Source organism: Cyprinus carpio, chromosome B9 (genome assembly GCF_018340385.1).
Source record: "Cyprinus carpio isolate SPL01 chromosome B9, ASM1834038v1, whole genome shotgun sequence".
NCBI classification, from domain to species: Eukaryota; Metazoa; Chordata; class Actinopteri; order Cypriniformes; family Cyprinidae; genus Cyprinus; species Cyprinus carpio.
In genome coordinates, this window is record NC_056605.1 from 29,664,566 (window position 1) to 29,689,021 (window position 24,456).

The following is a 24,456-nucleotide window of genomic DNA, read 5'->3' on the forward strand; positions in this document are numbered from 1 at the left end:
TTACCGTTAGAAAATGAGTGCATAAAAACACTGGTTTACTCGCAGCTGTTCATATCTGAAGTCCTAACAACCTGAACCATTCTGAAAGATTATAGTAACTTAATACAAGATTTCTCAGTTTTACAGAACTTTATATTTAATGACTTTTCTACACTTCTGCAAGGAAGGCGTTAATCTCTGAGCTGTATATGAGATCATGAAGCTGCTCAGATGATTGCTGTTATGAAACTAATCGGATGATTGCTGCGGTGAGTCAGCTGGGTGGGGCCGTGTGTTTCTCAATGATCCTGCAACAAATCAGGCCTCGTTTGGGTTCAAGGAATGAGATGACGTTAGAGTGATCCGGCATCTCTGTACACTGTTTGTGATTATCGTTAAACACTTTGATCGATTTCAACAGTTGGATCATTTGCTCAGATGCCCTGCTGTACTCTCTGTGCCATGCTTAGTGCTGGGCGTTTTCTGTCCTCAACACTTCATCTCACTTCATCTAAACTGTTAAAGATTTGCCAGAAAGACGTTTTTGAAGTGGGATTTATTTAATGATCGGCCGAATAGCATTACAGTACTTCATATTTTGCTCCAGTTCTGCATTACCCCCTTGCAATAATTGCAAAATATAAATTAGAGTGAGTAAGCGCATCAGCTGGGCAGACATCTGGAGAGCTCCACAAGGCAGACTTTCAGATTAGGGCGGTTTATGAGACACTCCCATACCCATACCCATCCCATGAGATGAGGTTGGCTGCTCCTTATGTGCTAAATAATAATAATAATAATAATAATAATAATAATAATAATAATAATAATAATAATAATAATAATAATACATTACTATATTATCATTTATTTTATATTATTACTTCTACTACTATTACTATATTGCTATTATTATTATTCATTATTATTATCATATCATTATTATTATACAAGTGCTAGTAAATAATAATAATAATAATAATAATAATAATAATAATAATAATAATACATAAATTATTATTATATATTATTATTATTATTATATTATTATTATTATTATTACTACTACTACTTCTACTACTACTATATTGCTATTATTATTAGTAGTATTAGTACTAGTGTTCATAAAAAAAATAATTATTATTATTAATATATTACATTATTTAACTGAACAATTAATATTTTAATGGTTACTACTACTACTACTATTACTACATAATAATAATAATAATAATAATAATAATAATAATAATAATAATAATAATACATTACTATATTATCATTTATTTTATATTATTATTACTTCTACTACTATTACTATAATGCTATTATTATTATTATTATTATTATTATTATAATTATTATCATTATTATTATACTAGTGCTAGTAAATAATAATAATAATAATAATTCTTATATTATTGTATTAAATTGATCAATTTATATTTTAATGGTTAATACTGCTACTACTATTACTACATAATAATAATAATAATAATAATAATAATAATAATAATACATAACTACATTTACTATATTATTATTATTATTATTATTATTACTATTATTTATTATTAAAAAAAAATATTATTAATATATTATTTAACTGAACAATTAATATTTTAATGGTTACTACTACTACTACTATTACTACAAAAAAAAAAAAAAAATAATAATAATAATACATTACTACATTTACTATATTATTTTATTATTATTATTATTATTATTATAATAATTATTATTATAATTATTATTACTACTACTTCTACTAATACTACTACTACTAATAGCAATATAGTAGTAGTAGTAGTAGTAATAATAATTTACTACATTTACTATATTATTTTATTATTATTATTACTACTACTTCTACTAATACTACTACTACTAATAGCAATATAGTAGTAGTACTAGTGTTCGTAAAAAAAATATTATTAATATATTACATTATTTAATTGAACAATTAATATTTTAATTGTTACTACTACTACATAATAATAATAATAATAATAATAATAATGATGATAATAATAATAATAATAATAATAATAATAATAATAATATTACATTGATATTTTAATAGTAGTAGTAGTAGTAGTCTGTAAAATAAATGGAATAAAATAATTAATTTTATTTAGTTTTATTTAATCTGATCCTAAAAATAAATATTTTCTTTCCTAAATTGGACTGCATGGTTGTGCTTTGACATTGGGTTGATAGAGTAAAATAAATTTTCCCTGGCACAAGCCTGATCTCAGATTTCAAGATTTCTTTTCAGATTTCTGTCATCGCCATTAAATCATCGTTTTCTTCAGTTCTTTGATCCTGAACACCTGTAAATGAAACCTGATTTTCCTGTGTTCAGCGTTATTGCCCCCTTCATGCTAAAACTGAAACCAAATTCAGTATAGAAGGATTAATAATCAAATTCTTCACCTGCTTTTCTAAATGTGTGTGCCACCCAAACCCGCTGGCCTCCCACTAATCAGGATTAAATGATTGGCTCTGTGTTTCCAAAGCCACCGCAGATCCAACAATTCAAAAGCAGCTGGAAAGCTTTGTGTCATAATCTGTCCCGAAAGGATTTTCCACACTTTCAGTATGCAATGTGTCAAGCGTATAGGACGTGGTTTTCTCTGAAGCCTGTGGGAGTCAATGGATAAAAAACCACATTGGACGTGATCCTTATTGTTCTTTCATTCTTTGTGGTTCAAACTTAATGCAATATGAAGGGAATAGTTCATGCAAAAATGAAAATTCTGTCATTATTTACACATTACTTACAGCAAACCAGTCTGCTTTTCCATGGAAAACTAAAGGAATTTTGTTACAGGGAAGAAAGGCATGCACAGATTCTTCAAAATTTCCCTTTTGTGTTTATACTGTATCATTGTTGTCACGAACACTTGAAAAACAATCAAGTGAAAAACCGTTGACATGCATTGAAAAACCCCTGCAGCAAAATATCATGCATGCAAATCCTAAATGCTTCACAGATAGCAGAGCTTGTGTCGTTAACTTTGACATTTGCAAACTCCCCACAGCAGAGTCGCATGTTTCCTGGGGCTTTGACTCAACAAAATATAATGGAAAAGATCTTTCACAGATCAGATGCTTGTTTCCTAATGGAAAAGTACACCCGGAAATTGCATTTTTGTCGTCATTTACTCATTTTTGTTGATTTTATTTCTTCTGGCACACAAAATGTGATGATAGCAAAGCGCTTAATAGCAACTGATATTCACTTCTGCTTTTTTTGTGTTTTTCAGCAAGCCCATGATGGACCTGCTGGTCATGCTTTGTGCGAAGTACCACCTGAACCCGTCTGGCCACACCATAGAGCTCGTCACCACCAACAGAAACCATGTGAAGTTCAAACCCAACGCCCTCATCGGAGCGCTAGAGGCTGAGAAGATCCTGCTGAAACCGAAAGGCATGGAGGACAAAAGCAAAAAGACAGGACCGCAGATGCCTGAGGTATTCTCATGTACAATTCATTTAAATATGAATTCAACATAGCCAAATCACATTTATTTATATAGCACTTTATACACCACAGATCGTCACGGTAATAAACAGGAATATAACAGTGTTAATATTACAAAATCTAGCTCATCTATTACAAATAGTTAATTTATCATGAAATCATAAGTGCGATCTTGTATACTGCACATTGCAGAAAATACAAGCTTAAATATTAAAGCTTAGAATATCTTGCATAGTACACATACTATATATTTCAGCACTAGTAATTATTATTAGTAGTAGTAGTAGTAGTATTTTAATAAATTAATAAGTATGAAAAAATACAGAAAATACAAAATAAAATTGTGCAGAGTACACATACTATATACTTCAGCAATAGTAAAAATATTATTTTTACTTTTTTTTTTAAATTTTTTTTTAAATTTTCTAAATTTTATTAAAACAATATTTACCGAAAAATACAAAAATAACATTATTGTGCACAGTACTGTACACATACTATATACCTAAGCAGTAGTAAAATATATTTATAATAATAAATATAAATTATTATTATTATTTTGAGAAATGTGGCTCAGTGGTAGAGCATTGCGTTAGCAGTGCAAAAGGTTGTGGGTTTGATTCCCAGGGAACATATGTTAGGTAAAAAAAAATGTATAGCCTGAATGCACTGTAAATCGCTATGGATTAAAGCGTCTGCTAAAATGCATAAATGTAATGTAATACATATTTACAGAAAATAAAAGAATAAAATTATTGTGCCCATTATACATACTGTGTACTTCAGCAATAGTAAAACTATATTATTAATTATAATCAATCATATCAATTAATTATATCATCATTATAATTATTTAAAGAAATTAATATTAATATATAATTACAGAGAATACAGGCATACAATTTGTATATTGTGCACACTACACACTATATACTTTAGCATTAGTAAAAAGTATTTTATTAGTGTGTTATTCTGAACTAAAAATGTGTATTTAGAAGGCAAATAAGATCCATTTGGATGCTGACGTCAACCTGAAAAGTTTCTGTAAATCTTAAAAAGTGTTATGTCATGTTCATGTTTATTCATTTAGTCATGAGTAAAAGCAGATCTGCTCTTCCACACCCTGTGAGACGAGCCTGAAGTACATCTAGATGACTCAAAGCAGCGGAGCATGGCTGTACCATGCTAACAATTCACATCATAACGAACAACAAACAATATCACATTACACCAAATAAAAAGCATAACTGCACATAACAGCTGTTTCAAACCCGTCCTGCCATCTACTGCCTACATAGGGCAGCATATATATAGATGTATGTTTTTGTTTGCATAATGCATGTATACTGTTTACATATATACATATATATATATATATATATATATATATATATATATATTATATATATATATATATATAACACAAATACAAAGACATGCGTGTATATATTTAAGAAAAAAGTTATTTGTGTGTGTATGTAATTAAACTTATTTCAACTTTTTTTTTTTTTTACATTTTTGTAAAGTTCTGTGAAAACCGTGGTTATAACTTGAAGTGCACCCTGCAAATGTCCTCTTCACTAAGGATGTTGAATTATGGAATTTATCCAAAATGAGTTGTCATAAGAGACTGCACAATCAGCAAAGGCATCTCACAAGATTTTGAAACAGAACCGCACAAAATCCTTTACTTTCCTTCTGTTTCCTCTTTCAGGCAACCGTACGATTAGTAATTAACTACAAGAAAACCCAGAAAACCATTCTCAGGGTGAGTCCTCGGGTTCCTCTACGAGAACTGCTTCCGGCAATCTGCGAGAAATGTGAATTCGACCCGCAGACCACGGTTTTATTACGAAACGTCCACTCAGAAGACACTTTGGACCTGAGCGGCTCCCTCAATGATTTTGGCCTGAGGGAAGTGTATGCGAGAGACACCAAAGGTCAGAACCCACTGTGTGTTTATGCTAAGTACATTAAAATGACTCGTATGAAATCATGCAGGACCGGTTTTCATAAGGTCACATTGAGATACTCTGCAAAACATTCACGTTATACTGTACTCTTGGGTTTGTGATTTTTCTTGCAGTTATTAGCCCTGTAAGTCCTATTAGTCCAGTAAGTCTGCCTCCATCTCCAACTCACTCAGGTAAGTGATGTTAAATACACCACATTTTCCATTTTATAGGAAAAATAATCATTCTTTTTGAACAGTTTGAAATAATTTGTACATGCAATTTCATTGGCTTTTGTTGTAGACTAGGCAAATGTCCATTATCGATATGATTTGCTTGTCATGTTATTGTTTTTTATTATGAAGCGTCTTTGAGCTCAGGAAAGGCTCTATAATAATTTAATAATAATTATAAAAAATTAATAAATAATAATAATAGTAAAATAGTGACAACTTTCAAATAAATAAATAAACAAATAATAATAATAATAATAATAATAATAATAATAATAATAATTTTTAGATACAATTTTTTAAATGTACATTTTAAATAAATATTATAAATTATTATAATCATTATAAATATATTATACTTATTATAAATATAATAAATATAATTTATTTCTTATTTATTTGAAAGTTGTCATTATTTATACACACACACACACACAAAAAGTTTTAGCTTAATTTCTTAAATGGCTTAAAATCTAATTTTTGCATGAATGTCCTTGAAATAAGAAGTTAAGGATGTCTAACAAAACTAAACTAACTGAACTGCATTGAATCACAGAAATATTTCATCATGGGAAAGAGAAAATCCAGAAGGAGAAAGAAAAGAGGCGATTCAGCTTATTTCGGAAAGGAAGTAAGAAGCAAACCGAACAGGTGAGTTATGAAACCCTGTATGTGTATATAAGAGAACGATAACGTGCTTTTGAGATTTTCTGGTGATGTTAGGATAAGGTTAAAGGCATGTGTGTTTTCACTTCTGTGTAAACATTCCCTGGTCATATTTGTTTTATGCAAATGATTAAAGACTTTACTTACTCGTGATTGGCTTATTGATGGCACTGGTTGGGAGTGTGTTGACTTGTGATTGGCTGTCTGTCGTTAAAGTCTATGACCGTGAGTGCACCAGCATCTCCAGTGCACAGGAAGCAGAGGCCAGTCAGCATGAGTTCCTTCAGCGCGCATTCGCCCATTACATACGATTCCAACACCATGCCCTCCGACATGCCAAAGAAAAGACGAGCCCCGTTGCCGCCGAACATGATGTCCCAGAGCATGCCTACTGACCTCGGTCATCAAACCGCCGTGCATCCCGATGGCAGCCAGGTATGTAGCGCTGTTCTGGGATTCAGTTAATATTTACTAACCAGCCACGAACATGCACTGGAGTCCAAAAGTCTGAGAGAGTGTGAAAATCTGGGATTTCTTTCATGTAAATAAGTTTTTGGATCATAAGAAAGCTAAGAATAGAGTTTTGCATAAAATAAGGAAGGATTCTGCACTATTCTGTTGGGTCAAAATGATTGAAGCTTACATACAGTACACTGTCATCCACAAACATGAGGCTGATTTATTACATAATTGAAATGAATCCATTGCTCTATTATATTATTAGTTTCTATAAAACAAACTATAGTTTGACAAATTTTATATTTATAAAATTTTGTTTTGTATTAGATTATTGCTTCTATAAAAACAAAATCTGTGAAGACATTGGACACTGAAAGGTCATTTGCATTGTATACAAAATATCAAAGTAAAAGCAAGACAGCACAAATACTTAAATAAAAAGGTTATTTAGTAGATTTAAATGATAAAAAAACATGCCTTGTTTTCTAATGTCACTTTTCTTCAACATTTAGCTTAATGACCTTTAATCAGCTGGTGTTTGGTGAATTTTAGTGGACGTTTAAAGTTAGTTCTTTTCAAAGTGATGCAGACGTTTCATTCAGACATTAAGTGTGTTTTAGGTTTCCAGACACTCTTGGCTGCCACTGTAAGTGAGCCTTCATTAGATCTTGAATTAAAAAATAAATAAAAACAGACAAACTATATTTTGTTTGTTAAAAAAAAAATATATATATTTTTTATTATTTGTTTTTTTATTTTATTTTTCTAGAAAACAATCTAAAAAAATAAAATAAATGCAATGAAATTCAGACATTTTATTTTATGCAATGCAAACTATAAAAAATAAAACATGCAGTGAAATTAAGTGTGGTTTAGGTTTCCAAACACTCTTTGGTTTCACTGTAATTGAGTTTTCATTTTCTTGAAAGTCCTTTAAAGAAAAAACAAGACAAACTATTTGTTATAAAAAAAAATATTTTATTTTATTTTATTTTAGCAAACTATAGGAAATAAAACAAATGCAGTGACGTTCAGACATTAAGTGTGGTTTAGGTTTCCAGACACTCTTGGGTGCCACTGTAAGTTATCCTTCATTATATCTTGAATTAAAAAAAAAACACTATAGTTTGTTTGAAAAAAAAAAAAAAAGAATATTTTATTTTTTATTATTTGTTTTATTCTATTTTATTTTTCTATAAAACAATCTATAAAAAACAAAATAAATGCAATGATATTCAGACATTGTATGCAATGCAATGCAAACTGTAGAAAATAAAACATGCAGTGAAATTAAGTGTGGTTTAGGTTTCCAAACACTCTTTGGTTTCACTGTAATTGAGTTTTCATTATCTTGAAAGTCTTTTAAAGAAAAAACAAGACAATCTATATTTTGTTTGTTATTTTTATTTTATTTTAATTATTTTATTTTAAGCAAACTGAAGGAAATATAACAAAATGCAGCGACATTCAGACTTTTTTAAGTGCGGTTTAAGTTTCCAAACACTCTTTGGAGCCACTGTAAGTGATCCTTCATTGTCGTGGAAGTCTTTTAAAGAAAAAAACAAAACAAACAAGACTTTGTAACCTGTTATTTCATGACCTGAGTTCAAAGACCGCGTCTGAATTTACGTATAAACGGCACTCTGCGAATACAATGAGCGGTTAAACCTTGCTTTCACAGTATTTATTTTGTTTCTACATAAACTCGGCGCTGGGCTGAGTCATTTCATCACCTTGTCATCAGGGAATGTGGTTACGTTTCCCACGGCCAAATATTTGGAATTATGTCATATTTATTACTGTCCCCCTGCCTGCTTTCCACAGAATATGGCCCCTTTGAGCCGGGGATCCTCGACAGAGTCGTCCTTCAAGAAGTCCACCAAGCGGAAGGCCCCTCCGCCCCCCACCTCGAGCAGCGCAGCCCCTCCTGATGAAACCACACAGGACAGAGGCACGACAGGTCAGTCTGAAGACAACAGAGACTTCCAAAGAGCATGCTTGTGCTCACTATCAAGGGTTTACTTGGGTCAGAATGATGGTAGCTTAAATGCACTATCAATTATGTTAATTAATGTAAAAAATAAATAAATAAATCAGTTGCTCAGTTGTGTTTTATGTCAAGAAAGTATATGTTAGAATGCATGGGATAATGGGGCGGGGGGGATATAGTGATTTCTATACTTTATACATTCAAAAGACTACGGAAGTGATCGCAGTTCTTCACATAAACCTAACGCAATACATTTGTGTCTATGATTCGCTGTGCAATGCCATCTTTTGTGATTGGTCATAATACCTGCAGCCAATAGAAATGTTTCTCTAATATTCAATGGCTTACTTTTTAGGAACACTGTTGTCTGATTGTGCTCTACTTCATCAAAGAAAATAGTTTCAAACAAAGTCACAGCTGCATGTCCAAGTAAACACAGCGCTGTTTCGTTTATGAATGCATCTGCGTTTTTAAAAAAATCTAGTGAATCAATGATTCATAAAAACACTCATAAAAAAAAAAACTAGACACATTCCTAAATGAATCAGCCGTTTGAATGAATCGATTGAATGAATGATTCAGTGACAAAGACAGCGACTTGCTGCCATCTACTGGCGGTTTCAGTTTTATTTTTAAAGTATAGATTGAGTCATTTAAATCAATATTTCTATATTCAAAACTTTATACTTAAAAACATAAATTTTTAAAATACTGTTATTATGATATGCATCAATGCCACCTCTGAGACTTGTCAAAAAGTCTCTAAATATTCCTTAATGACATATTTGTGCTCTTCTGTGTTTAAACTCTGTTTATATGAGCTAAGAGCTATGAGAATTTAATCTCTTGGCTATTTCGTCATGTTTCGTGCTCAGTAATCTGTTGGCAGTAGGTGGAGAAGTAACAAAAGAAAAGTTATTATTTAGAGTTAAGCATATTATTTGAAGTCATTATTTCATTATTTAGAGGATTTAGAGGGCTTGGATGAGCACAGCGGCTGTACTTTGAACGGGACAGAGGTGTAGGTGGGCATTTGGGGACTGTGCTAATTGTGTGTGTTGCAGTTGATTTTCTCAAGGCTTTGTCTCCACCTAGTGGTTCAATAAACACATCACTGCTTTCTCTGATTTGATCTGTTTTTTACTATCTTAGTGATATGATTATGCTGCCTTATTAGATACCTTCTGTGTTCGAAACCTGCCAGTTCTAAGGTTCTAAATTAATACTATTTTTCCCAATTTTTGTGTATGCCTTCTATATTTATGTTGATTAAAGCAAGGGTTTTCAAACTGGGGTCTAGTGTGTAAAGCTTAAAAAATGTAAAAAAAAAAAAAATAATAAAAACAATATTAAAATAAATGAACATTAGATTAAAATGAACCAGATTAAAATGATGTGTAAATATCTAATAGTACAGTACTATATTGAAAAAAGTAGAAACAATTTGTAATAATGTAGAATAAAATAAACTAGATTCAAATAAACAGGCAAATAAATATCTAATGTACAGGACTATATTGAAAAATACTAAAAAAAAATTATGTAATAACGTAGAATTTTTTTTTTTATTAAAATACAAGAACATTTGATTAAGACAAATTAGATTTCAAAAAAGTAAATTACAAAAAATAATAGAAAAGGAAACCAAATTTCCTGTTTATAATATATAATAATTTTTTTCATAGCATAAAATGGGTCTTTATACAATGGACTAAACAGATGCTTTAAACATTGAGGAAGATCATATGTGTGACATAAGAAAAACCCCATTAGAATATGATGTTAATACAATATAAGATTCTACAGTAAGATGTAAGTTGTGTTGGCATCTCAGAGGGCAGCTGTCTATGTAGGCCGCTCACGATGTGCTGGCTGTGAGCCGCTGGGTGGAGGCTGTGCTGGTGAGAGTTTACTGGATGAGTTAAATGTTTGCAGCTGTATTAGCTCGACTCGTTCTCACACTCACACACACGTACGGGCATACGGTTACAAATGAGCCGCAGCTGCGGTGTGTGTTTGGGTGTAAACACAGCTCTGACATTTCATCAGAGCAAGCGTTCAACCTGACATTTTCCTGGATGAGAATTTGAATTATTTTGTTTCCAGTTTCACTGAATGATTACAGCTCCCTAACGATTATTTAAGAAGGCTGCTTAGACACTGATGAGTCTTTTTGACCTGTTAATTTTATGGAATCGACATTTTATTGGTTGCATGGTATTTTATTTTTTTATTGCATGCAGTTTTTAAAGTCTATTGATTGTCTTGTATTTTTTTTATACCACCTGTCTTTCTCTCATCACAATCAGCATGAACTACAAGCTCAGAAACTTTACTAAAACACTTATTTTGTGGAAAGTTCTTTATTGCTTTAATTTTGTTTCTGTTGCCTGTGCGTTTGACTCTGAATGTGCTCTGCCATATTTTACAGTATGATATCATAGTTTAGAGTTATAAAACGCAGAGCCCTCACTGAGGTTTTAATGAGATGTCTATTTTCACTTTAATTACTGTTGTACTGCAGACTCTGTTGCCAAGGTAACACACCACCATGCTACATCAGACAGTTTGATAATGATTCTCTATCTATCTATCTATCTATCTATCTATCTATCTATCTATCTATCTATCTATCTATCTATCTATCTATCTATCTATCTATCTATCTATCTATCTATCTATCTATCTATCTATCTATCTATCTATCTATCTATCCGTCTGTCTATCTATCCGTCTGTCTATCTGTCTGTCTGTCTCTCTCTCTGTCTGGCTATCTATCTATCTATCTATATCTATCTATCTATCTATCTATCTATCTATCTATCTATCTATCTATCTATCTATCTATCTATCTATCTATCTATCTATCTATCTATCTATCTATCTATCTATCTATCCGTCTTTCTATCTATCCGTCTGTCTATCTGTCTGTCTATCCCTCTCTCTGTCTGGCTATCTATCTATCTATCTATATCTATCTATCTATCTATCTATTTATCTATCTATCCGTCTGTCTATCATCTATCCGTCTGTCTGTCTGTCTATCTATCTTTCTGTCCATCTATCCATCTGTCTGTCTGTCTGTCTGTCTGTCTGTCTGTCTGTCATCTGTCTGTCTATCTATCTATCTATCTATCTATCTATCTATCTATCTGTCTATCTGTCTATCTGTCTATCTATCTGTCTTTATCTGTCTGTCTGTCTGTCTGTCTATCCGTCCGGCTATCTATCTATCCATCTATCTATCCATCTGTCTATCATCTATCCATCTGTCTATCATCTATCCATCTGTCTATCATCTATCCATCTGTCTGTCTGTCTCTCTGTCTGGCTATCTGTCTATCTGTCTATCTGTCTATCCATCTGTCTATCATCTATCCATCTATCCATCTATCTATCTATCTATCTGTCTATCTATCTGTCTATCATCTGTCTGTCTGTCTGTCTGTCTGTCTATCCGGCTATCTATCTGTCTATCTATCTGTCTATCTGTCTATCTATCTGTCTATCATCTATCCGTCTGTCTGTCTGTCTATAATCTATCTATCCATCCATCTATCCATCTATCTATCCATCCATCTGTCTATCATCTATCTGTCTGTCTGTCTGTCTGTCTGTCTGTTGTCCTGCTGTACTATTTACACAGTATGTACTGTAACTAACTTTGTTTGCTTTTACAGCATTTAAACTTTTCTCATCTGTTATATAGTTCACATCTCTCTGGATCCATTTTATTCTTTTTGTTGCATTTTTAAAAGAGTGTAATGACCTGGTACCTCGCCCATATTCTCTTCATCTTTTTCTCGTCTCATCTCTGCTTTTTTCATCTCATTGACCTGACCACGCTCTTCATCTGAACCATGAAATTCTATAAAAAACAAATGTAATCTTTTAATCAAATGTCAATTTAGCCCATGTCTGTGCTGGAAGCAAGTGATGCAACAAAACCTGTCCTCTTGTAATCATTGAAGCTTTGCATACTTTGCTATATACAGCTCACCTGCATTGCACATCTGTGGAGTAAACATCTCTCTCTAACTTTTATATTCTTTATCTCTATATATTTTTTAAGACGTGGGTTTTCTGTGAAGTAAAAAAGTGAGATGAGGAGTGTAAGTGCTCTCTAATCACGAGCCGAAATCTGCAGGCAGACTTTTCTTTTTGTTCATAACTCTACAAAGACGGCCTCCCGAGACCCCGCAGGGATCATTCACTCGCTTTTGTTTCTTACAAGTGTGTTTTATGAATGCTTCTGCAACTTTTGCTGAGTTGAGTTGCATTGTGTCGCAAGGCTTTTTTCAGTGCAGGGTCATGTCAACACTGATTGGCTGATAAGGTCTAATAACTTCACTGCGAGAGACTGAGAAAGCAAATAAATAAATAAAGAGCTCCAAAAAACACAAATGCAAGCTCAGAGTGGAGCAGAGATAGAAAGAGCGGCTGCAGGAGGCATTTGAATCTAAATGTGTGAGAGAGATCACAGAGACAGCTCTCTGGATGTTTCTTCATCTCGCTGGTCTCCAGAGAGGGCGATTGAAGAGCTGAATCAGGGGAGAGAAGCGAGACGTCTTAATTAACGGCGCTCGCTCAGTCTGAGGAGCAGAGAATCCATATTAATGCTGCTCTGCCAGATCTCTCCATCTATCAGCTGAGAATGGGCATCACTTCAAGTGGATGTGGAAACCCCTGAGTTAGTGTTGCTGAGGGATACAGTGAAGAGCTCAAAGGATTGGGCTGCACTTTGTAATATTTAAGCATTTGACTTTGTGCATTTGTCGTGATTTTTACACTGCAGAAGTGGCGTTGGCGTCTCCTCTGGAGGAGATCAGGGAACAGGAGGAGATGAACGTGAGCGCAGAAGGTCAGGTGGCCGCTGTGGAGGAGGAGGAGGAAGACAGCAGCCTCAACCTGTCTGCCGACGTCTCTCTGGACTCGGGCCGGGCTGGGGCTGCAACTCCCTCTCAGGATTCAGAGATTCTGGACAGTGGGATGGCCAGAGACAATCCATCATGTGACCAGTCCACCGATGCGGAGTATGTACTGTACAGTAGTGTTCATTTCATACAAATCTAAAACTACCAGTAACACTTCACATAAAGCCTTTATGTATAATGCATTATGAAGGGTTATTAAAGCATTTTAATTATGGATAATGTGCATTGTAATACATTATATCTTGCCGTAAATAATTATATCCAAATTTAAAATGCATAGTGTAAATGAATTGACAAGTGATATAGTGTATTAACTGTGGTTATGATTATTCATGAGATTGTACATTGCATTATAAGGTGCATTACAATGCATAACTAATGCATTCAAACTGCTTTTATAATGCATTATACATAAAGGCTTTAAGTAAAGTGTTAGCCTGAAGGATCCTATAAACTCCTAAAAACAAGCCAGAACACTCTAGCAAAACTTAGAAACCCATCGGAAAACCTTGCTATGCCTGTTGGTATTGTTGAATAAAAATTAGAATGATTAAATATGAATATGATACAGAATTAAAATATAACTATATGATGAAACGGTTAGACTAGGTTCCATTTTTTTTTTTACATCAGTTAACTGCTTTAGTTTACAATGACAAACACTTATGAAACATTTATTAATCATAATTAATGTTAATTTCATCAATTTCATTAAACTTATTATTAAAATCAAAAGTTCTATTTGTTTATACTTTCTCGTGAAGTGCTGCCAAAGAAACGTAGAAAATATTATAATATTAGAAATTTTGTCTTGCCAGGTAACTGAAATAAAATGACTAAAATAAAAATAAATAGAAATAATAAATAATAAAATTGGCAAACGAACATAAATTGACTAAAACTTACTTAAATTAACATGAAAATATAAACTAATTCAAAATATTAATAACTATTAACACGGCAGCAACACCTATAAACCAGCAAAAACTGCCTAGCAACCAGCCAGGGCAATCTAGAAATGCCTGAGATTTAGGTTCATGATTAATAAATGTATGTAAATGTTTTTTTGTTGTTGTTGTTTTTTTATGTGTTTATTAAATGTACTTTTCTATGTAGCTTTTAAACTTTGCATGGTTTTTCCCCTTGACAGAGCTGCAGAAGCCACAGTGAATGGAGAGATTAAGTCAGACCAGGCCACAAGCTCTCATATCCCTTCAGAAGAGATAGGTAAGCTTCAACCCATGAGTGAGATCCTTCAGCACCTCTGGTTTTTACACAATGTTACACTTTAGTGTACTTTATGCAATTGTTATTCATACCTCTGAGTCATTTTTGCAGCTTAGTTTTAATAAATGCTCTGGTTGAGTTCTGAAACTTCCTGTAGTACAGTACATCAAACTCATTAATCTCAGAAGATCAAACAGGAAAATTCAATTCCTCATGATATGATCTCTATAAAAAGGCAGTTATGACACCATAAGAAAGTGTTGTTTGATGTGCAACGGGTTATAGTTTACAGTAAAACCCCAGTGACAGAATAAAAAGGCTTCGATGCATGACTTTGTTTTCTCTTTCTCTAGAGCCCTCGATGCAAAAAACAGAAGAGGTGATGAAAAGTGGCCCTGTTCTGGAGGAGGTTTCTGTGTTTCCCACAGAAAAGCCTGCATCTTTGATCAACAAGCTTCAAACCTCTGAATGCGGCATCCAGACATCGCATATGGATTTGCAAGCACAGGGCACAGAGTCCAGCCTCGAAGACCAAGTGCCAAAAACCATCCCCAATTCGGTCAGCTTCGCTCACACTGAAACGCAAACGCAGATGGAGCCCCAGAAACCCTCTACTGAGCCATCGAGCTCATGCACTGAACCCTCCACCGCTCCATCTGAGTCCTCAACGGGACTAAAAAGAGACATGGCCACTTCCACAGAAGAGCTGCGTCTCCCTGAGCCACCTTTGTCTGTGGTCCAACCAACCAAGGATCTGACATCCACACCAACCTCTAAAGCAAATACTGTAACGCATATTGTAGATGCCGAACCCAAACCCAAACCATCCAATGAGCTCACCCGTGAATACATTCCCAAAGTGGGCATGACCACCTACACCATCGTGCCTCAGAAGACTCTCGAAAAGCTGCGTTTCTTTGAAGTAGAGTTAACTTTGGAGCCCAATGTAGAATGCAAACCTGAAACAAAAGCCGTCTCCAATGGGACAGTTGCTGTTAACGGCCATCAGAACGTCTTTGCACAAACTAGTCCTTGTACTTCACCTCTAGCTACCATTTCATCCCCTGTAGAAGGAACTGAATGCAAGAAAGTTCCTCCGGCAATAAGACCCAAACCAGCTTCTTTCCGCCTGCCGCAGCACAAACGAACGCCGGGGGATTACGTAACCTCCGCGGTCGTTCGCCGAGCGAGTGTGGGCAGTAATAGCAGCAGCAGCAGTTGTAGCAGTCCTGTGACCCGGCCCAAAGAAAGTGCAAGCAGCCCGCAATCAGATACGTTTCCTGCACTGGACACCTTCCCTCCTTCGCCACCGGTGCAATGGGAAGCTGAGGAGAACGCAAGAGCCAGTGATGCACCTCGAACTGCAGCGGTGGATGTACCTCTACCCGAAGCTCCCAAATTTCCACCGTCATCTGTAGTGTCCCGTCAGAAGAGTCTTCCCACAAACCCCACACCTTCGCTGAGTCTAGAGAAGCTGAGAAGCTTCGCCGCTCCCAAACCGTACTCGCCCTCTTCGCCCTCTCGTTTCGCTCAGGCCGTGTCTTCTGCAGTGAAGAGGTCCCAGTCGCTTTCCCATCAACCCCTGGGGCAGTTACCACGCACGCTTCTTCTCACAAAACAGAGATCCATTACAGAGTCTCCTGAGCCGCCGGCCAGCACTGTGAGTACAACCTAGTAATTCTTTAATTAAAAGTGGTCACTTTTTTAAATATGGCCAGGTCACAATAACAGTATGTTGGTTTTTCGATTGTGTGTGTGTGTTTAATGAAATTTTTATTATTTCACATTTTTTTTATTACAATATTTTTTTATTTGAATTGCAATATGCATTGAAAACTTATTTTATGACAATTTTATATTATTATATTTTAAGTAAAATACTTCTTGTATGTTTTGTTTTAACAAAAATATTATAAAAAATATTATATATTTTAACAAAATAAAGAATATTTTGCATTACAAAATGACCCTTTTTCTTGAGAACTAAATTTTTCCATGCAGTTTTGCAGTTATGTGTTTATATTTTACATTTGATTTGTAATTTTTATTATTTTCAGTTATAATTCAAAACTGACTCTCATTACTGGAATACAGAATTTCATTAGTGCTATTTTGTTTAATTGCTCCTGCGTCAGATAGACGTCTTTGTCTGTTGCATTGTTTGTTTGTTTTATTTTTCAGCATCTTTTGAGTGAAGTATACATAGTTTTACGAATGTGTCAAATATTTATTCTGTTCCTTTCTGTTTTGTGTGTTTTATTTTTTAAATGCAAGAACATACATTTCACAAATTTTAATTAAACATATCACTGGAATGTGCCACTACAACAAACCTATAAATTAAAAATGAGGCCGCATCTTGACATACGTGACCCTGGAGCACAAAAACAGTCTTAAGTCTCTGGGGTATATTTGTAGCAATAGCCAAAAATACATTGTATGGGTCAAAATTAATGGTTTTTATTTTATGCCAAAAAAACATTAGGATATTAAGTAAAGATTATGTTCCATAAAGATATTTTGAAAATTTCCTACCGTAAATATATCAAAACTAAATTTTTGATTAGAAATATGCATTGCTAAGAACTTAATTTGGACAACTTTAAAGGCGATTTTCTCAATATTTAGATTTTTTTTTAGGTTTTAAAATAGTTGTAACTCAGCCAAATATTGTCAGATATTTAACCATAACAAACCATATATCAATGGAAAGCTTATTTATTCCGCTTTCAGAGGATGTATAAATCTCAATTTTGAAAAATTGTCACTTAAGACTGGTGTTGTGGTCCAGGGTCACATATGTGCTTGTAGTTGTTATTGAACATCAGTTTGTAAAAAGTTTTAGGAAACAAATAAATAACTAAATAATTGAGTTATGAGTTATACTGTCACTTCCCAGCGTTTGATTACAACAAAAGCTACAATAATTTTTTTATTAATTTTTTTTTGTGTTCCTCCACAGTTGCAGGGGAAATGTGCTTAAAATGCAAAGGACAATGTTAATTGTCCTTTCTTTTTTTTTTGATTTTGAGGTAAAATCGAGGCTTATTTCTGACAGATTTGATAAGATGAACTAATAATCTGACATTGTGCAGTGAGAAGGTCAGGATACGGTGTGTGTGGAGTCGGACCTGTACGTTTTTTTTTTTTGGGTGCTGCTGTAGCAGTGCTTAACTCATCTTTGTAGCCTCATTGTACTACAGTTGTTTTGTAAGTAAATATTCTATTGTGAAACCCACCCGGTTTAAACCGGCGCTGGTAAATTAATATTGGGAGTTGGATGACACTCATTGTAATGGCAGCGTGTGTACTCAATGTATTGACGCACATGGCTCATTAATCTATGTCCTGGATTGACCTGTCTACTCGTCTTTGTTGTTGCGTTGTCGGGGTCAGCTGAGAGCGTGTTTAGAGATGCTGGGCGCTGTTGTGTGCCGTCAGAGTATACAATGTATGTTTGGTCTCATCGGCGTCAAAACAGTCTTGAGTAAAAGCTTTTGTTTGCTGATGGGTTAAATTATTTTTAAGATCATGTGAAACATTTATGAGAAGATTTAGTCAAGGGTGTCTAAGCTTTTGACTGATGGTGTATGTAAATACAGCTGTTTTTGACTGACTCTCATATTGGTGCATAAAAATGAAAATGCTTATTCGTTCTTCATACAGAAACTGCTCGGAAGACATGCCTTGATTATTTAAAAATGTATATTAATAATATATTTTTAATAATATAATTTTTTTTTTTTATTCAGCAAGTATGCATTTATCAGAATTGACAAATACGTTTATAATGTTGCAAAAGTTTCTTATATATATATATATATATATATATATATATATATATATATATATATATATATATATATATATATATATATATATATATATATATATATATTTGTTCTTGTTTTTACTTTCTATTCATCAGAGAAACCTGAAAAAAGTGCACTGGCTTCCACACAAATATTAAGCTGAACAACTGTTTTCAACATTGATAATAATCAGAAATGTTTCTTCAGCAACAAATCAGCATATTAGAATGATTTCTGAAGGATCATGTAACACTGAAGACTGGAGTAATGATGCTGAAAATTCAGCTTTGATCACAGGAATAAATTACATTTTAAAATATAATAAATTGGAAAACGGTTAATTTGACTTCACAATATTACAATTTTTGACCAAATAAATGCAGCCTTGATGAACATAAGTGTCATTTTATTTTATAAGTTAAAAACATGTTTTTAAATTTATAATATAATATAATATAATATAATATATAATATAATATAATATACCAATTTAATTCAGCTATATTGCCCTTTTGTATTTTTATTTACCCATTAAAAAAACATTTAAAAATCTTTCCGACCTCAAACTTTTTAGACAGTAGTGAATTTGTTGAAATATATTTTTATATTTATATTTAATTAAATTTGTTTTATTTTATTAAAGTAAAAAAAAAATAAAAAAATATATATAATATAATACATTTTATTTTGTTTTTGCCTGAACATTTTTATGAAGTTAATTTGTATTTATTTACACTAATGTATATATGCAGTATTTTGGACATTAAAAAATATATTTAAAATATATTTAAAAATATTTGTTTAAAAATATTTCAATCTTTTTAATTTGTTTATAATATAACCATCATTTTATTCCACTGTATTGCCTTTGCCTTGTCAAAAATTGCTACTTTTGAACTGTAATTCAAGAATTACACCAATCTATGTCTATTAACATTGATGTGTATATTCAGCATTTTGCATACGTGTGTGTGTGAGTGTGTGTAGTTTTTCTGATGTGTGTGAGTGTGTGTCAGTGGGGGTACAGTGGAACATCTATCTGTGTCTTCTTCATGTGATTTATGCGCGTGACGCAGAAGCAGCAGTGTCTGTTTTTCACCGACCCTGTGCCTGCCTAGTGCGTATCATCCTCAGCCGTCATTGAGAGAGTGTGTATTGTGTGTTTTCTTCCCCCCTGTGGACCACAGGTGACAGACAATGGAGAAGGACGCACAGAGAGATCCGGAGAGGCCCCATGGCAAACAGCAGGCCACGGCGGCCCAGCGCCGAGCTCCACCCGAGACGGAGGCATGGGAACATGTAAGATTGGAAATACTCAACCGTCACCAGTGAGTGAATCTAACTCTAGATCTAACCATCTCTGAAGCGCTCGCAAACCCTGATAATACAGTAACCTTTATTTTAAAGGTCCTTTGTGTGCTTTAACACACTATTAATATCTATCAATCTGTGATGAATCATTTAATGAAGTCTCTAAAGTGTACTTTTTTTTTCTGCACAGGGGTCTGAAGCATCTTTAGCGCCGTCTGCCACATTGAAGGGAATGTCTGAAGTCTTTCATTCAGTGGAAGAATGAAATGTGCCTCCTTTGATGGAATTCCAGCATCACTCGTTCTCAAACATTCCGCAGCTCGAGAGAAGATCTTCCGTCTCCATTTTTGCATTATTTTTTTGCATAATCATGATTTTAGGTTTCTCACTGGTCAGAACTGTGCAACTGCGTTCCACTTTTACCATTACAGTGTAGTCATCATTCACTTTTTTTGCTTTTTTTCCTAACACAGCAGTTTTTAATTAGCCACAACATGCCTTAAAAAAAAATATATATTTTTTTTTTCATTTAAAAATATACATATGAACTGTTTATATTTTTTCATATTGTATATAAAAAATTATATTTACGTAATATATCAATAAAAAATAGAAAATGTTTCAAATGTATAAATAAACAGCAGTTCATAGAAATCTAAATGTCAGTTCATAATGACCATACAACATATTAAATCAGGCTTTTTCTGATGCAGAGCAGACACATGGAGATGAACTACAGCAGCTGTGGATTTATTTTAATTTATTCTGCATTTAGACAATTCATACTTTTTTTTTTTCCCCTTAATATGTTAAACTTTTTCTCTCTTAATTGTAGCAGAGATGCTATTAATGTTATCGTATTTTAAAATGAATATTTTCGGGTTTCTTTGTGTCATGAATTGCATTATGAAATTTGTAAATATGCAGATGTGAAAGAAAATGCTCTATTTCGAGGTCTTTGTTTGTTTAAGTTATAAGGCGTAGATTTGATTTATACAATTATTAGCCAATGAAAAGTGGTACTGAAACTTCTTTGGTTACACAAACCCTTCCTTTATTCCCTTACCAAACATTAGTACACGGTTTATCTATGTTAATTATGGGCTGCGGTTATAATATGTTAAAACAGTAATACGTTATGACATTGAACAGTTTTCTGGAGCCCACAAAAACAAATGATTAATCAAAGCTGTTGCCAAGACAGAAAACACTGGGCTTTTCATTCATTTTGAGGAGAATACTGCTGTATTATATGTATGAACTCAATTCTCCTCTCTTTTCTGTATTAAAGACTTTTAAAGTTTGCATTCTCTTATTGTGTTATTTTTTTTTGTGTGTTATTATTTTTTTTTTTTGTCATGTGGGTCTAATTCCAAATCAGTTTTAGACGCTGTGAGGATGTCAAAGTATAATGTGTCTTATTTCAAGCATGTAGTGAACAATACAAAGTAGTCGTTTGCTTTCCAAGTATGAACAATTACTGCAATCTGACACTGGCTTGACTCCGTCAGCTTTATTTATTTGTGCGTCATCCAGCTGTTACAGGACACAGATATTCACTTCAGTGATGTTTGTCTGATGTTTTGCTCTGTTCAGTGGAGGATCTTGTCCGTTTCTCCTGAATAAAGGTTTAATGCAGCTGAATGGACAACCACTAGTCTTTTCCATATAGGGCTGAAGTCTCACTAAAGAAAATGTGTTTTTCTGATCCCAAACTGTGTGAAGATCAAAAGGCATTTGTTAAAGAAAATAATTAAGCAACAATTTGTGTAAAATATCAAAGGAAATAAAGCAAATGTAAAGGCTGGGACCCGTCTGCTTCTCCATAGAGATCTGTTGTACCCTAACAATCCTTGATTTTTCTTTCTTTATGACCATTTTCTTTTTCTTTCTTTTTTTGTATTCTTTTTTTTATTCAGTTTTCATATTTCTTCTTTTTTTTTTTTTTTTTTTACAGACTTGCAGGTCAGACCTAAACTATAACCCTTTTTTATTTTGAGTTTTTCAGTGTTCTTTCTCTTTCTTTCTTTCTTTCTTTCTTTTTCTTTCTTTCTTTCTTGCTTTCTTGCTTGCTTTTTCTTCCCTGATTAATTTTATTTTCATTTTCTTCATCTTTCTTCATTTCTTTTAGGTGCATGTTCATGTTTTCCCATTAATTTTAGCATATTTTTCAAATTATTTTTTTTAATTTTTTTTGTTTGTTTTCATCTCTTGTAGTTTCCCCATCTTGCAATTTCCTCATCTTTCTTTTCTTAAATTTTCTTTTTCACTTTCCAGGTTTTTAATTAACCTTTTTTTTTCCATTCAATCGGTCTTGCATTTTCTTCATCTTTATTTTTCTTCAGCTTCATTTTAAACACAAGTTAATTTTTTCTTCTATCAATTAATTATTATTATTATTATTTGCATTTTCATTTCTCGCATTCTCTCCATTTTGCAATTTCATCTTTTCATGCATTTTCATCTATTTCCTTTTTTCAGCTGCATGTTCATTTTTTTCTTTTCTTTCTTGGATTTTTATCTTTCTTTTGTTCCTTTCTTTAGATTTTTCTCTGTCTTGAATTTCTTATTCTTTTCTTGCAGTTTATTCATCTTTATTTCATTCCTTTAGCTGCATGGTCATTTGTACTTTTTTTGCCTGCATTTTTCACAGTTTTTTCCTGCACTTTTTTTTTTCTTTGCATTTCGACCTTTTATCTTTCTTGCGTCTTCTCCATCTTTATTTAATTCTTTTGGCTGCATGTTCATGTTTCTTCTCAAATTTTAATCTCTTTTTCTTCTGTCTCTTGCTTTATTGCAGTTCTTTTCTTTGTCTCTCTCTCTCTCCTTCTCCAGACGCGCACTTCACATCGCATCCTCGCGCAGCTCCTCTTGCGCGCGCGCGCGTGTGTGTGTGTGGATCGTGACGTCGCGCCGCGGTGCAGACGGTTACCGGCAGCGATGGTGGAGAGAGCGCGAGCGCCGAGCAGAAGCAGGTACAGAGCCGCACACATCACATGACCACAACGCCTTCAAATGCGACGCTAAAGTGCCATCTGTGGGATCTTTCGGCTTGGCAGGGACACTCTTTAACGCGGTACAGTAACACAGCGTACTGTACTGTACTGTTTGAAACATGCATATGTCAGCAAAACTACTATAGCGTTCACTGCTGCTGTTTAGGACGAGAAGCGAGTCGTAAGTGTCATTTAACCTTACTTTAATGACTGTGTGATGCGTTTATATGTCTCACGTTTGCTTTATAGACAAATCAATTGTTTGTAACTTGTATGTAAGAGTTATTTCAGGAGTTTTCTCGTTTTTTTTTTTTTTTTAATTTATAGCAATGTGAGGGTTAGTTATTTGTCCATAAGCTACGCGGTTATGGCGTTTTTTAACACATTGATGTAGGTTTGAGTTTTATTAGGAGATGCATTCATCTGAGGTTAAAGTGGCCGCCTACCGGTCAGACAGAGAAGTGCAGGGGACGCGTTGATCTCGTCTGACTGACATGCCAAACATTTTAATCAGCTCTTTGGTTTTAAAGTTATTATTGGCCTCGAACACAACGATTAACACTCTTTCTGTGTTGGTATTTATGATGTATTTAAATCATGAGATCTGCTTTCTCTGTCAGTTATCATCCATACCAGTTTCTGAAGAATATAACCTAGATGCCTTTGAAAGAGATCCCAGTGTTGTAAAGCAGCAAAAGAGTATTAAAATATAAATATTAGAGCACACACAAACTTAAAACGGCGCAATGTACTGTATCAAAATTAAATGATTTTCTGTATTGATTTTTTTTTTTAAACTGGTGTTGCCTGTATTTTGATTTTTACACTTTGTTGCATTGTGTTGAACCGTAAATGGAAATGTTGGCCTAATGGTTAGAGAGTTTGACTCCTAACCCTAAGGTTGTGGGTTCGAGTCTCGGGCCGGCAATACACGACTGAGGTGCCCTTGAGCAAGGCACCGAACCCCCAACTGCTCCCCGGGCGCCGCAGCATAAATGATACCCACTGCTCTTGGTGTGTGTTCACGCTGTGTGTGTGTTCACGCTGTGTGTGTGTGCACTTTGGATGGGTTAAATGCAGAGCACGAATTCTGAGTATGGGTCACCATACTTGGCTGTGTGTCACGTCACTTACACACACACACGTTTATTTGTTTACTTATTTGTGTGTGTGTGTAGGCTGTACTATGTCCTAAGCTCTAAAACGGCTATAAAAAATAGTTTTAGGCAATTTTTTATCCCTCTGACGGTCAGTCATTTCACAAGTTTGGTTTTGCTGATATCGGGTTGGCTGATGTGTTTTTGGTGGGTGTGGTTTTGGAGAGAGGGCGGATCTCATTTGGTATAACTGTGGAGACAGCACTTCACTACCATGGTAAAAAGAATACAAACTATACTACAAACAAAA

The 24,456-nt window shown here is 33.7% G+C and overlaps 2 protein-coding genes across 11 annotated transcripts in view; both read left to right on the forward strand.

Annotated features, from left to right (window-relative positions):
• The window catches only part of LOC109096654 (cordon-bleu protein-like 1), a 53,332-nt gene extending 31,974 nt beyond the window's left edge, over positions 1–21,358 (forward strand). For 7 of the 9 annotated variants that reach the window (XM_042731866.1, XM_042731865.1, XM_042731864.1 and 4 more), the window contains 11 exons: positions 3,252–3,459; positions 5,184–5,409; positions 5,556–5,615; positions 6,211–6,305; positions 6,537–6,755; positions 8,604–8,739; positions 13,562–13,802; positions 14,854–14,930; positions 15,284–16,590; positions 19,930–20,070; positions 20,244–21,358. In XM_042731866.1, the coding sequence (XP_042587800.1) occupies positions 3,252–3,459; positions 5,184–5,409; positions 5,556–5,615; positions 6,211–6,305; positions 6,537–6,755; positions 8,604–8,739; positions 13,562–13,802; positions 14,854–14,930; positions 15,284–16,590; positions 19,930–20,070; positions 20,244–20,318 (2,785 nt within the window). In that variant the 3' untranslated portion in view covers positions 20,319–21,358. The remainder of the gene's footprint in view (positions 1–3,251; positions 3,460–5,183; positions 5,410–5,555; positions 5,616–6,210; positions 6,306–6,536; positions 6,756–8,603; positions 8,740–13,561; positions 13,803–14,853; positions 14,931–15,283; positions 16,591–19,929; positions 20,071–20,243) is intronic. The other 2 variants (XM_042731867.1, XM_042731862.1) reach the window with 2 other exon arrangements.
• Positions 21,359–22,861: 1,503 nt separating this feature from the next.
• Positions 22,862–24,456, forward strand: part of LOC109096950 (growth factor receptor-bound protein 14-like) — a 59,697-nt gene continuing 58,102 nt past the window's right edge. The window contains exon 1 of one of the 2 annotated variants that reach the window (XM_042731871.1): positions 22,862–23,028. The gene's annotated coding sequence lies outside the window, so the exon portion shown is untranslated. Of the gene's footprint in view, positions 23,029–23,071; positions 23,231–24,456 lie in introns of those variants that run through there. The other variant, XM_042731872.1, reaches the window with a different exon arrangement.